General features: G+C 37.1%; 1 protein-coding gene across 2 annotated transcripts in view; it reads left to right on the top strand.

Annotated features, from left to right (window-relative positions):
• The window catches only part of LOC123765714 (tyrosine-protein kinase BAZ1B-like), a 59,697-nt gene that overhangs the window by 6,211 nt on the left and 38,622 nt on the right, over window positions 1–14,864 (top strand). For both annotated transcript variants that reach the window (XM_069300669.1, XM_045754411.2), the window contains exons 2-9: window positions 659–834; window positions 3,592–3,688; window positions 4,398–4,724; window positions 6,575–7,322; window positions 10,491–10,640; window positions 10,816–10,932; window positions 13,394–13,513; window positions 14,624–14,839. In XM_069300669.1, coding sequence (XP_069156770.1) covers window positions 659–834; window positions 3,592–3,688; window positions 4,398–4,724; window positions 6,575–7,322; window positions 10,491–10,640; window positions 10,816–10,932; window positions 13,394–13,513; window positions 14,624–14,839 — 1,951 coding nt within the window. The remainder of the gene's footprint in view (window positions 1–658; window positions 835–3,591; window positions 3,689–4,397; window positions 4,725–6,574; window positions 7,323–10,490; window positions 10,641–10,815; window positions 10,933–13,393; window positions 13,514–14,623; window positions 14,840–14,864) is intronic.

The raw sequence follows: 14,864 nt of genomic DNA, 5'->3' as shown, positions 1-14,864 counted from the left end.
ATAGAAGTATTGTAGCTTCATCCCATTCACCTGGACTGTATGGGTCTCGGACCGTGGACCCCGCACGTGTGCGTCCGTAGCACTATTAACTAGGTTATGAGCAGTCTTGTAAGGAAAGTTTTCAGAAGCAGCATCCTGCTGCCTACTGAAATTTGTTAGTAATGGATGCGGGGTCAGTAATTCCTCTGGGCTTTAGTAGTAGTCAGGGAGAGTTAAAAATTTCAGTATGCAGCAGGATGCTGCTTCTGAAAACTTTCCTTAGACTGCTCATAGCCTAGTTGATAGATAGTGCTATGGCCTCACACGCATGGGGTCCACGGTTCGAGACCCAGGCCAGGTGAATGGAATGTTTATTTCCATGGAAGTGTGGACGGCAATTTATTTTGTAGTTACGGCTATAGAAATGTCATTGAAAAGGGCCCAAGGCAAAAATTATAGTGACATTTCATAATATTTGTGTCATAAGATTGGTCAATTCAAAATAAAGGAATAGGCTATCTTCTGTGATTGACTTTTATCAGACCATATTTAGTTACTGTATAGATGAATTCAGAATCCTGTTGTAGGTACAGTACTGTATTGAAAATACAGTACCATTTACTGAGGATGCACATTCACTCTTATGTTCTTTTCTAATAATTTTATGTTATTTCAACAGTGACTATGAAGACCGATTAGCTCTGTACAGCCAAAGCATTTGGACCTGTCAGTGCACTGGCAAGTCTGGCCTGACTCACCAAGAGGCTTGGACAAGCGAGGCTAAGATTCGTATCCTTCTTAGCTCCTCATTTCCCACACCCCTCCTGCAACCCATTCTTCGTACTCTTCATCATAGTAAGTTAATGATGTGTTAAGTATCAATTGATCATGTATTTTGTATCTCTTCTTGGTCAAGTTGGGCACAATATTATTTTTGTCACATTCTCTACCATTTAAATGGGGTTAAGTCAACCCCATTTAAATGGGTATGTGCTCACACTTTTCACTCACTTCAACTGAGTTATAGTAGTTATCCATTTATAAATGGTGACATTTGTTCTTCAGTGGTTCAATCAAGCCCATAATTGTTTGAATTGGTATCTTCCCAATTCCTGCATGCACTTCAAAATCATAGATGTAACCAGTATGTGATTCAATTAGCATGTACAGCTTTTACTCCATACTTCTCAGGTTTATTTGGGTTATAAACCTTGAAAGCTAGATAACATTGTGCCTTCATCCAAACACAGATTTTTCTGGGGAATGTATAGTGTTCTGCATTTATGTGTGAGATATTCCATGAACTAACTATTATTAGTCTATCTTGATTGTCTTTGGGAATGGCATAATTGTTATGAGTATGAAAATACTTTGCAATCAATTCATATCGTCTCACAGTCATAAAAGTATTGAAAGAAGGTACATGCCACAATTTACCTGATTGCCAGTACATTTTCAATAATGGTATCTTCACAATGCCCATCAACATTGACAGTCCCAAATATCTGGCAAGGTCTTTTACACTCACTTCATCCCTCTTACTGTTTGTGTTGTTAGAAGCATTGGACATGCTTTGTGATGCACACAAGTTTGTTTCATATACTGTACTGTAAATTTTAGCAAATCTTGCATAATAAACAACTAAAAATCCCAGAGGAGTGCTTGGTACTGGTACAGTCAAGCCTGGTGTTCCAGTAAAACTGTCTATGAATGGTGCAGTGTTGTCAGTAGACCACCAGGCTTCACCAAAACTGGTGCGTGGGGTACATTGGGTATGAGCGATACATCTGATACGAGTTCTAATAGCAGGCCCTGCACGTGGGGTGGTATCATAATCATCATCATCACTCATCTCACTTTTAATTTCAGCCTTACCTGCTGTTTCACTTTCAACCACCTCACTATGTACATCACTGTCACTTTTGGCACTTTCAAGATCAAGATGAGAAAAATTTTCAACTAAAGCCTGGAATTTTGTTGGTGTGAGTTTCTCTTTGCTGTACTTTTGGCAAACACTACTAAGCTTCTCCCTCAGACGTGTTTTTTCCCCCCCTGCTTTTGTCTTAGAATGGTTCTGTTCTTGATCACTATCCATCCTGGAGTAATTGTAGAAGATTTATAAAGACAGTAACAAATATAGCTGAAGAAAAATAGCCGGAATGGGCACGTGCTGGATGCGAGAGGAGGCCGCAGCGGTCACGAGCATAGACATGATAACAATGGACCATGATGCCACATGGGCCATCACAGAAAATGGGAAGACTTTAGCATACATTTTAAAACATAATTATTTTCCTATAATTATCGTGGAAAAAAAGGAATTTTAACAAATATTATAATTTTTTAACCCTTGCACTGCTCACCTATTTTCGGCAAAAACGTCTTGGTGCAATTGTCAAGGACATATTTTTGTTATTTTTACAAATGTTCAGGTAAATTTAATGTCAAAATGTTTATAAAGTCAACTATTTCCATTTCAAAACACAAATAGTAATGAAAACATTAAAAAACATTAAAATATAGCGAAATTAAAAAACAAAAAGCACAACTCTCTGAGCGCCTAAAGGCGCTTTGCGCAGTGCAGTGGTTAAGCAACATGTGTCCCTGCTGGACATCTGTAGAGGTATTTATGGACGCAGTATCTGTCCCCTGCCCGCCGAAAGTGTTAAGGGAGATTTCTAATTCCTGACATTAACTGTGTCATCTTTATCTATGCTTATTAACACTATACTGTAGTACTCTTCGAACATCACTTGCGTCCGATTTTTTTCTCTTGAGTCAGAGCATCGGACAGGTCTTGCATCCGATAAAAAAATATTTGTATAAAATTCATTTATTATCCGATCGACTTTGGGATAGTTTCAAAATGAGTTTCAAAATTTAGAGTGCGCACAATTTGATACCAAAATGAAAGATGTAACATGAAACTTGATGTCAAAACACGTGAAAGATTATAAATAATTTTGTGATGATGAGCGTCCAAAATTAAAATATTGGTTAAAATTCCAGTTATTGCTCTATTATTATGAGAATAGTTTTAAAATATGCGCCCTTATATTGCGAACAATTTGATACCAAAATGAAAGATGTAACACAAAAATTCATGTTATCAAACTGAACAAATATACACATTAGGCTGCGGTGTGCAAATTGGTGTTCGTTCACAAGTAATTTTAGGCTTTGCTGCGGGAAGTCACGCCGTGCTTTTGGATATTATATGCATATACACCTGTAGGGAATTCTATTGCGAACACAATGATACCAAAACGAACGATGTAGCACAAGAATTAAGGTGAGAAAACTGAAACAGTATACACATTTCGGTGTCGCCGCGCGCTCGCCTGTAAGATCGCCCGTACGTTGGGGGCGTGACCTCTAAGTTGGCGTCGTGCATGCCCTAGGCACGAAAGTGTTAACTTTCTTCATTTTTATGTGTGTGGGTTTTTAGTTATTTGTTTCAGCCACATTATTATGACTTAATCTCAGCAATGATAGAACTGGGCACTTCAGTCCAAGATCAGTTTTTATTTTTAAAATTCCATCTGTGGGAAGTAGGTAGTGCAATAAATTTACTATACAGTAGTCATTGTAATTGCCTTCCTCTGTCCACAGGTACATTGCCATTAGATCAGTTAGTGGAAGCTGCAGCAAATCTATGCTATTCCCGGTTTCACCCTGGTGAAGAGCTTACTTTACTGGGACTACAGCCGTAAGTTATTTTTATTCTTCATGATAAGATTAAATTTTTTGCCATTACCTGTGTGGGAGAGTAGAAGAACTCCTAGAACACTGTCCAGGTACAATCCTGGTATAAATTGAATGTTATTTTAAATAGGGAAATGCTGGAAGTTTGGGGGCTTTATTCAGTATCTCAAGAAAGCTTCATTAACTTAAAACCAAAAGCATTTAATATATATACAATAATTATAAAACAAAGGTTCCTTTCTTTATTGATGGCACTGTAGCCCAATTGCAGTTACTGTTTTATTTTTCTGGGCGACCTCTTGGCTCATGACACTGATGCTATAGGGTCACTTGGGTGGGCCATTCAAGCCCATTGTTCATGGAACAACCAATGCTAGCTCAGAAACGTTTTAAAATAATATTTATTCTATTTTTAAAAGCTCAAAATAGTTTTATACTATATTCGAATTTTATTTTCTACAAACTGTTAAGAGCATATGTTTGTCGTATATTTTTTGTTTAAATGTGGCAGTGGGGAGAGCATGTAGGCTGGCTAGCTCTGCTGTGAATAGGTTAATAATCATAATACTTAGTAGCGTAAGTACAGTACTTAGCATATCAAATCTTATAAATTATATTGATGATAACCTCAAAGTTTAGCTTTCATAAATATCTCATAGTTCAGAAAAGGTAGTCAGACTTTGAATATATAGATTTTTTCCATTTAATTTCAGGATGCAAGTCCGTGTCATCAGTTCCAAGGAGAGCAACAATGGTGTAATCAATGCAGGAAGTATGGCCAATGGAAAGGAGACATCCCCTTTGCCAAAAACTCCAGCTACTCCTCTTACCAACGGTTGTTCTCACGCTTGTGAGGGTTCAATGGTCAATGGCACACGCAATGGTACAGCTGGGAGTGAAGAGTCGAGTCCCACGAGTGGAGGAAAGGGAAAGGACGACTCCCCTGGAAAGAAAAAGAATCCGTTACTTCCATTATTGTATGACGTATCAGTGATAGGAGAAGACAAAATCATGACAGACGTTCCGGCAAAATATCTCCAGTAAGTTTATCATATGCATAAAATTATATTATGCAGTATACTGCATGTGAATACGTTCCAACCCGTTCTCGCAAATTCGTAAAGTCAATATTGACTTATTAAATAAGTGTATAGGTGACATACTAAACATAATAGATACCCTTAAAAAGCTTCATAGAAAAACACCGACCTTACCTAACCTTGTTAGTATCTTAAGATAAGCATCTTATAGCTTCGTAATTACAATTGTTACTTAACCTATTATAGGTATAGGTTAAGTAATAATTGTAATTACGAAGCAATAAGATGCTTATCTTAAGATACTAACAAGGTTAGGTAAGGTCGGTGTTTTCTATGAAGCTTTTTAAGGGTATCTATTATGTTTAGTATATCACCTATGCACGTAGTTAACACTTTCGCGCTTTCCGCGAAGGTCACTCAGCCAACCGAATGTGCGTGCGGCGTTTTTATCGCTTAAGCGTAAAAACAAAAATGTGTATACTCTTTTTACTCTTCTGACCTTAGTTCTCATGCTACGTATTTCATTTTGGTACCAACGTGTTCGCAATAAAATTCTCTAGAAGAACATCAGTAAAAAAAGTCACGAAACGTATAGGGATACCAGCACCAAATAAATAACTACGAAGATGACTCGCCGTGAGCGCCCATGAGCAACAAAATGTTTTTACTCTTGGGATTGTAATCACCTCCACACTTATTCTACAGCGTTAATTTTGGTATCAATGGACTCGCAATGAAATTCCCAACACGGTGATATGAATATAAGCGTAGAATAATGATGCGGCCCGCCCGCAAGAGTGTGGGAAGTGGTGAAATTGTTACCCGGTATCGGTGACGGGACGACGCACGGCGCTTTGAAAGTTTATACTTATTTCACTCTCATGACATTAATTTTCTATGTACGTCATTCATTTTTGTGTCAATGTGTTCGCAATAGAATGTTCTATGTGCCCATAGGTAAAAAATATCAACAAAGCGTAAGTTAGAATAGCGCCAAATATAAAACAACGTTGGAACATATCAGTGAGCGTCAAACACACACGAAATGTTTTTACTTTTGTTATGTTTGTCAAGTTTATACTTGTTGCACACAGTTATTTTTGGTTGTATATTGATCGGAATAAAATTCCCTAAACAGACATATGCATATAATACATGATATGGGGGAAGCATTACCAGTATAAACGGCTAAAGTCACCCACCTGCAACCCGTTTGGGACAAAATACCATTTGATCGAAGTTATCCACACCTTTCATGAAATTATTGTACCATGCAGCCTAGTGGTGAGAAAGAGAGCCTCGTAGCGCGCAGTTTGAAACAAACCCAAAGTAAATCGGATAAAAATTGAATTTTATACAAATATTTTAAAAGAGGACTCAACTTTATGTCCACTATGCGTTAGCGTTAGACGAAACGGGACGCGCCGGCGCGTCCAGATAGCGCGAAAGTGTTAATAAGTCAATATTGACTATACGAATTTGCGAGAACGGGTTGCTACGTTCATATAGATGAAAAATGGAAGCTAGGATGAACCAAATAAATGTAAGGAAGTGTTTCTTCATTGTTTAGGCAGTGAATAAGTAGAATGACTTGGAGAAAGGTATCAGATGCTGTCTCCAGTCAGTTTTAATAGTAGAAATGATAAAACAGGATGGTCAGGAGTTATTTCACTTGACTGAAAGCTAAAAGGCAAGGCCTAGAAGCTGGAACATAGTTCTTGTAAATACAGCTAGGTAAGCTTGCATTCACTCTTAAAGAAATTGATGAGATTATTTGTATTTAATATTTGAATATAGCTATATATGTACAATCTCTTCAAAGTATAATTTAAACAAATTTTCTCCCACAGGCGAACATATAAGGTTCCTCCAAAAGAGCATTTTCGTTTGTTTGTGCGAGCTAATGCAATTAGACAGCGTTCGAGTGCATATACCCCATGGCTTGTGTCAGAAGAACTAGTTAAGCAATATAACATTCCCAGTAAGCTGGCTTCAATATTTACACATCCAAGAACAAATTCAGTAGCCAGAAAGAGAAAGGCAGAAGGATTAAGTGAAGAAAAACCCAAGAAAGCAAAAAGTGAAAAGACAAAACCTGAAAAGACGAAAGGTGAAAAGACTAAAGAGAGTGTTAAAAGAAAGAAAGCTGATCCTGTTTCAAAATCTCCAAAAGTTAGGAAACCTAAAGAAAAACGGGATCCTAATGCCCCAAGAAAAAAACCTGGTCCAAAGCCAGGCTTCAAGAGAACTCCAAAGCCAAGCCAAAATTCAGAACCACCAAAGCCTTCTGCAAGGTTACAGAAACCTGTGAAAATAGAGACTAGTGATAGTGATGATAATATATCTCTTGCAGTTTTGGCAAATAAGTCACCAAAGCTAGAAAATGGAACCTCTGAACAGCCAAAAGTGATTACTCCTCCAGGTATTGTTCCTTTAGAACAGCCTGTGAAAAGAGAGGTTGCAAAAGATGGAAAGGAGCATGTCAGAGGAGTGAGGAAGATGAAACAAGCAACTCTCTTTGATTTGAAGACTCCAAGGAAAAATACCGATGGAACACCCAAACCCAAAGTTACTCCTAAAAAATCACCCCAGAAAAGAGTAAGTTACACTTTCACAGTATTAATTTTTTTTTAGTAATTAATATATGTTTAGTATTGTTATAACTGAAAAATAGCTATTTTACAACTTGGTGTTTCTCTATACATTCAAAATATAAAGTATCTGCTTACCTTTGTATGATTTCTCTTTGCATTAGCCTTGTTTATAAAATCTATTTCCAATAGGCCAAATGTTGCATAACTTCATATTTCTTCACATTCAGAAACTTCTGTATTAGATCTGCTCAAACCATTATTCATGCATCATTGCCTTAAAACACTTTTCAAGATCAGTAGTTATGCCTATATGTATTGAAGATGGCTGCTTATTTCTATTTGTTGAAAATCTTAGAAACAACCCAATGTTTTGGATTATTCTTCGCAGATTACATACCTCTATTTTGTTTATATTGTTATTCTCTCCTCTTACTAGTGCGAGACTGTTGAATAGAACCCACTTTCTTCGTGATATGCAAATGTTTTAGTTTACATCACACATCTTCATGTTTCACTCATGTACTGCAGTCACAATTAATTACCAAATGTGCAGTATGTTCTGTGTGCTTGGAGATGGTCATTGCTTCTCTGAGCATGACCTGAGGTCAGGTTATTGGCCCAGAAGGATGTGTTTGTGGTAGAGATGGTATCTGTGTCAGTTTATCATTTTACTGTTATTTTTTATTAACATGTAGGTACATCCATATTTATAGTTACCATAGAGTCCTAGATTATATGAAGGGTTACATAGTGTATCATGAGGTAGCTTGGTGATACTACAAAATTCCCATTCGTGAAAGTGAATCCAGTAATTCCAAATCTCCAGGTACTGTACTCCATATTAGCAGATCTGAAGGGTCTAATTATTGGACATTTAATAATGTAGTGTGTGAGATCATGATCATGTTCTTGCTCACTGAGTTTATGCATGGAGGGCTCATGATTGGGATATTCTTCACCTGATGACAATGAAGAATACACCTCTAGAGATAAGAAGAACACAGTGTTGACACACTGTCTATTCCCTCAGTACTCAGATTGCAAGAGAAGTGAGGTGCCATGATAGTCATTAGTTATAATCCATTGTCATATTACCTGCTACTGGAGACATGTTGTCTCTCAGTAACAGTCCATATAACTCACATCTTCATCTCTGCCCAATCTACATTGCCCAGGTAGGCCATACTTCTCAATCCCTCTTGATCTGATCTCAAACAAAAGTGCTTTCATCACGTTAATTAGCTTAAGAGTCAAGAACCACAAGCTGCCAGCATTAATTAAGGGCTCCAATATTTATTGTATACACCCATGCCTCTACACATTAACTACACAAACTTCTCTACACACCACATCTGAATCAAACACTGCACACATTCATTCAGTCATTCTACATACTGTACTCATTCTTTCACAAGCAAATGCAAATTGTCACCTGATTACTCCCACCACCACTGGGATCGTATTGGATGTTTTTCACAAGAGGTTTATAGGTAGTTCATTAAATTTCAGTTGTTATTCATGATCTTATAACAGATTATGAACCTTTCACACATGTTTTTGCTGGTGAAACTCCTTAAAATGTGCATGATGTAATTGTAAGCACAATCCCATGTGCAGATTTTCATTTTAATATAGGTTTTAATTATTGTATTGCAGCCTATGATGAAATACTCTGCTTAAGTATCATCCTGCAGTTAGAAATCATCTTGTTAACGATGAAACATGACATATGAAATACAGGTGACATTATGCCAGATTATTGTGTTGACAAATATTGCAACATACTTAACAAACATTTACTACATTTCTCTGAACACCTATAATCTATAATCTTTACCACTAAATATTTGTGAAATGGGTAGGGTATACAGTAGCAGCTAATTCTCAGGAGATCGGCAACAGGGGCTCGGCACTTGACTTGATCGACACTTGACTTACAATAAAACTTCAGACATCGGAGATTTTGTGTTAATACAGTATATTCATGGGTATTAATGTTGAGCATCAATTCTAGTGTTCTTTTACAGAGTACTGCCTACTTTTGAGTCTTACCTTAATTTTTGCAATTAATGCATTGTAACTTGTTTACTCCACCAAGATTGTCAGTGCAGTACTGTACCTTTACTAATTTCCTGCCACTGGCAACTTTACCCACAATCAAGTGAGGGAGCCAAAAGATTGAGCATAAGAAATGGAAATGTTAACAAAGAGTTTTAGAAATCACAAGTCGGGAAAATCGTGACATTTAACATTTAGTCCCTAGAAAATGGCAAATTTTTGTTCATCAGGGAATTTGGCTTATGTCATACAAAATTTTACATTATAGAAACTTCAGAAAATTTGGATTTGGTTATAAATCTCTTATCTCCATCTCTCCACAAAAAGGGAGAGAAAGGTTTAAACACCTTATTTGAAAAGGTATTCCATAGTCGAAGTTTAATTGCTAAAAGACTCACTGTGTGTTAGCTTTACCAGTAGCAAGCAATGCACTAGAAACTAAACTTATAATTCATTGTGCTCAGAGGAGTGGGGAGACACCAACCTGGAGAGAAAAGGGGAATAGTATAATGAATGGAGATTAAACAATTTTTTTATTCCATTTGTTGTCACATAACATCACAGAACATTTGTCATTATACCAGTACTTTTCCATAGCAGCACCTCACCTCTACATAAGAACAGGTGTAATGTGTTGACCAGACCACACACTAGAAGGTGAAGGGACGATGACGTTTCGGTCCGTCCTGGACCACAGTTGACTTGAGAATGGTCCAGGACGGACCGAAACATCGTTGTCCCTTCACCTTCTAGTGTGTGGTCTGGTCAACTTACTTTAGCCACGTTATTGTGACTCCCATCGCCTGCAGGTGTAATATGCTTCTCTTAAACTGTCATAGACACTTTTCTCTTATATTCTTACTGTGACATCTTTCAGAATATCTTATATTATTTGTAATGAGAGAAATATCTTGGGAAAGAGACCAGTGATACTTTCCTCAGCTGATTGCCAAAAAAAAAAAGTATCTACTTTTAATTTAAATATAAACTAAAAACCAATAAAATTGTAGGAGTATATTAAGTCATTTACATTTTCTCATCATTTCAAATATTTTTCACCCTCGTGAGCTTGGCCAGATATTACTTGTTATTACTTTTAATCTAACCATTTCAGCGGCCAACTGCTGAGGCTGTAATGAGAATTCCCATCATGAAGAAAATGGTGCACCAATATAGCACTCTAAAGGGTGTAAAAGGGACTGGACGGAAGCTGGTTCACACTATGGATCAAGTAATCAAGAAACTTAGTCTAAACCAAATTGAGGTAAAGCAACTCCAAATGTCATTACAGTTGATGTGAAATATATCTAGCACAAAAGCACAATTATATCTAGCACAAAATAGGAAATATGTTAAACATACAGTACTTGCTATTATATAATATTTGTGATCTTTTTATTTAAAGTTTTAAAATTTTAATAGATGATATGTTCTTTCAGGTTATACCTGATGCAGAGCTTCGTGAACGAATAATGAGTCGTCATGAGCGTATGTTAGAGAAAAACACATTAGCTAAATTGTCACCAGAAGAGAAAGAGAACTATCTTAAACAAAAGGTATTAGGAGTGTAAGCTTGATATTGTATAGGAAAATTATGACAAAATTGTTTTTAATGTAAAATGTTGTTTTTTCAGGAGTGCAAAGTGTAATTTTGTTAACCCTATAAGTGTGACTATAAAAAAATTATCACATCATATGAGTGCCAAAAAATAAAGACATGTAAAAAAGAGAAAACAAAACTTTCTGGTTTTGTGAGGTATATAAGGTAGGTGTTTGGATGGGCCAATGTGCCCATGGTATATAAGGTAGGCAAGTAATTACCTAAGTGTGTAATTAACTGTGCAGTTACAGGAGGAGAGCTACACTCATGGTGTCCCGTCTTCCCAGCACTCTTTGTCATATAACGCTTTGAAACTATTGACGGCTTTGGCCTCCACCACCTCACCTAACTTGTTCCAACCGTTTACACCGAAAGTGAATTTTCTTATACGTCTTCGGCAGCTTGGTTTAGTTAGTTTAAATCTATGACTTCTTGTTCTTGAAGTTCCAGGTCTCAGGAATTTTTCCTTATCAATTTTATCAATTCCTGTAACTATTTTGTACGTAATGATCATATCGCCCCTTTCTCTTTTATCTTCTAGTTTCGGCATATTTAATGACTAACCTCTCCTCGTAGCTTTTTTCCTTCAGTTCTGGGAGCCATTTAGTTATATGTCGTTCCACCTTTTCCAGTTTGTCGATGTGTTTCTTAAGATATGGGCACCATTCAACTGCTGCATATTCCAGCTTTGGTCTAACAAAGGTCATGAAGAATTTCTTTAGTATTTTGTCATCTATGTATTTAAAATCAATTCTGAAATTGGAAAATGTAGCATAGGCTCTTGCACGATGTTCTTTATGTGGTCGTCAGTTGATAGTTTTCTATCTAAAGCCACCCCTAGATCTTTTTTTTTTTTTTATCAGAATTTTTTAAAGATTTTCACATAATTTGTAGGTTGTGTGTGGACTATGTTTTCCAGTCCCATGATTCCATAACCAAGGACCAATGTCCCTGGTCCTCTTCAGTCTTGTGTTGCCCAGGGTCGTATTTCCCGACCATTAGTTTCTACTAAAGAGTTAGTACTTGCTGCCTCTCCTCCTCTCTGGTTGTACCTCCATTTTCCATGGTGCACCATGGTGCTTCCCAAGAAACCCAGCGTGTGAATATAATGAAAGGCCTCTCGTAGAGACCTGGTGGCTCCCTGTCTCCGTGCCTCCCTCCTTACCTTCCAGGTTTGTCGGTTCATTGTGATGTTTTTCTGCTCCTGAACCGCGTGCTTGCTAATGCTAAACCATGCACCTGGCCTCCTGGTTGCAGCGTGTGGCATGCCTACCTTTCTGGGGGTATACCCCGGTTGATGGCAGACATGACATACTCTAAATGTAGAGTGCTCATCTGGCCATTGCTCCCCGCGCCTCTCTGAGGGGGGCCAGGTTCTGGCTCGTGGTCCCTAGAAGACACTAAAACTCCCGTAACTGATGTCCCCAAAGTAATATAGCACATAGCAGTCTGGATAGCTTCAGGGAGCCTAGAACATTTAGGGATTTGTGGAATTAATTACTACATAACGTGGTGGAGGTGGGGTCCCTTGATTGTTTCAAACGTTGGTTGGACATGTATGTGAGTGAGATTGGGTGGTTATAAATAGGAGCTGTCTCATTTGGGCCTATAGGCCTTCTGCAGTTACCTTTATTTTTATGTTCTTATGAGCCTCTGGGGCTCGCCCAGAAAATGACATTTCATTACATTCAATGCTGGTTTTATTGGGAAGGGGAAAGCATTTATTTTTGCCAGTATATCAACAGTGCTATTAATTCTATTAATTAATAACTTAATTATAGTTATATAATTAATTATATATAATTATATTTATTATTAATTAATTATTATAACTATTAATTATAAGGTATTCTCTCTCCGTGTGGGACATGCAACCCGTAAAAGTTTTATTGAGAATTTCCTAGTGGAGTGCAAGGCATATCTTTATGGTCACTTGCTCTGAAAGAGACATGTTTGTGAGTGGACTAAGACAGCCTGATTGAACTGAGTGAGACCGGGAAGATGTAGCTACAAAAATGAAACTCCGTGAGAGTATTAAGAGAGAAATATAAATTTTCTTGGTGAGGACAGTAAATGGAAGGATCTAGGAGATAAAATATTGGAAGCAAATTCTAGACACAGATTTAAATGTATATACTGTAACTAAAGATATGGAAACCCATGAGATTATAAAGGTATTGCATCAGTAAATTAATTGTGAAGATGCAGGGCCCAGGAACTAAATTTTGTTTCACTCAAATTAGGTGAAATCAAAAGGCAGTTTGTCTTTTGGAATTGGTTATATTTGCATTGCATAAATTTTACTTCATTAGTGATTGCATATATACACACACGCAGTCAAGTTACTATCAAGAGTTATGATGCTCTCATGGTAGACTAAATGTATTTATTTTTAAATATATGATTGTTTTCTGCAGGCCAAGGATGAAGCAAGAAAGCGCCGGCAGTTTATAAAGGAACGAAACCAAAAAATAGAGGATAAACTTCTTGGTAACTTGAAGCCTCTTCCCCAACCCCAGCTTGTTCCTACACCAGAGGTGAGCATTTTTTAGTTTTGTTTTGCTTAACCTACTTAAATTTTGGCATTTTAATGCCAATCTTTGTGTTTTTGATGTGCTGTTTGTTCTGAAAAATTGATTTCATGTAAAAACTTGCCCAGAAAATGCAACTGCCATACAGTTTTGAAGCCTTGAATTAGCTCTAGGAACAAAATCAAACCAGTCACTCATTACACTGTAATTGTTTCACATGCTGTTCTTGGGAGGAAGGGTAACCTTACACATTCCCTATGGTTGTGCATCCCCTATGCATCTGTGACAAATTAGTCTTTTCTCCAGGTATAAGCTTGTTTCCATTGGAAGGAAAGGCGCTGTTGTATAATAATAAAGAACTGGCATATCACGCAGCTTCATGGGGTGGGGGGGGGAGCATAATGTAGATCAGAAAGGTTGCCTGGGATACCGCCTTGCTTTTTGTTGCTCTGGATGTGTGTCCTGAGTCTCATTTATATATTCTAATAACAAATATCATTGATACTGTATAAGTGATATGTCTCAAGAGACAGTATGTGACTTACATTCTGATAGTGACAAGGGCTAAAGATTAACTTGGGGTTAGCTGTCATGGCCTGATGGAAATATTCATCAGTGCAGCTACAATTTTTTTTTTTAATTTTACAGTGAGAAGGCTCAATTTCTTTCTTTGGTATGCACTCCATACTCATCCCATGGGAAGGCTGTAGATGAAATTGCAGTACCTTATAAAATATATGATATAAAATATTTATGAGAGTCTCTATTCCTAGGTGCAATTCAATGAGATTAAGACACTGTTGAGTCTTCCTGGTGAGGAAAGGTTTTGTTATTGGGTCTGGCCTTCTGATTTGTTGTCCTACACAAGAAGTTTTCAATTACTTCTGGTTTTGGTTATTATTCATTTATACCTTTGAAGATCTTATGCTTTGATATACTGTACCTATATATATAGTTATCAGTAGTATTGCAAGATTTAATTTGTTAGGCACAAAGTATGTCTTTATTATTACAAGTTTTGTTATCCATTCCCCCTTATTTTTAGACAAAATTAATTGTATAATAAATTGAAATAATTTGATTGCTATATGAACATCACCTTTTTTTCCTATATAGGAGATCCCGAATTCTCTGTTTGGTGATGTGGCCATGGTGGTGGAGTTCTTAGAGTGCTACTATGGTATTGTACATACAGACAAGAAGAAATCTATATCTTGTAGTCAGTTGATGCAAGCACTAGCAGCAGGGCCTAATGGCTTCAAGTATGTTGCAGAGGTCATGTGTCTCATTCTACATCTAATTATTGATGATATCCGGTTAGGTGGCATAAAGGTGAGTTGGTGTTTAATTCAAATTT

The sequence above is a fragment of the Procambarus clarkii genome, chromosome 5 (assembly GCF_040958095.1).
Source record: "Procambarus clarkii isolate CNS0578487 chromosome 5, FALCON_Pclarkii_2.0, whole genome shotgun sequence".
Lineage (NCBI taxonomy): Eukaryota > Metazoa > Arthropoda > Malacostraca > Decapoda > Cambaridae > Procambarus > Procambarus clarkii.
This window is presented reverse-complemented; position numbering and strand designations above follow the sequence as displayed.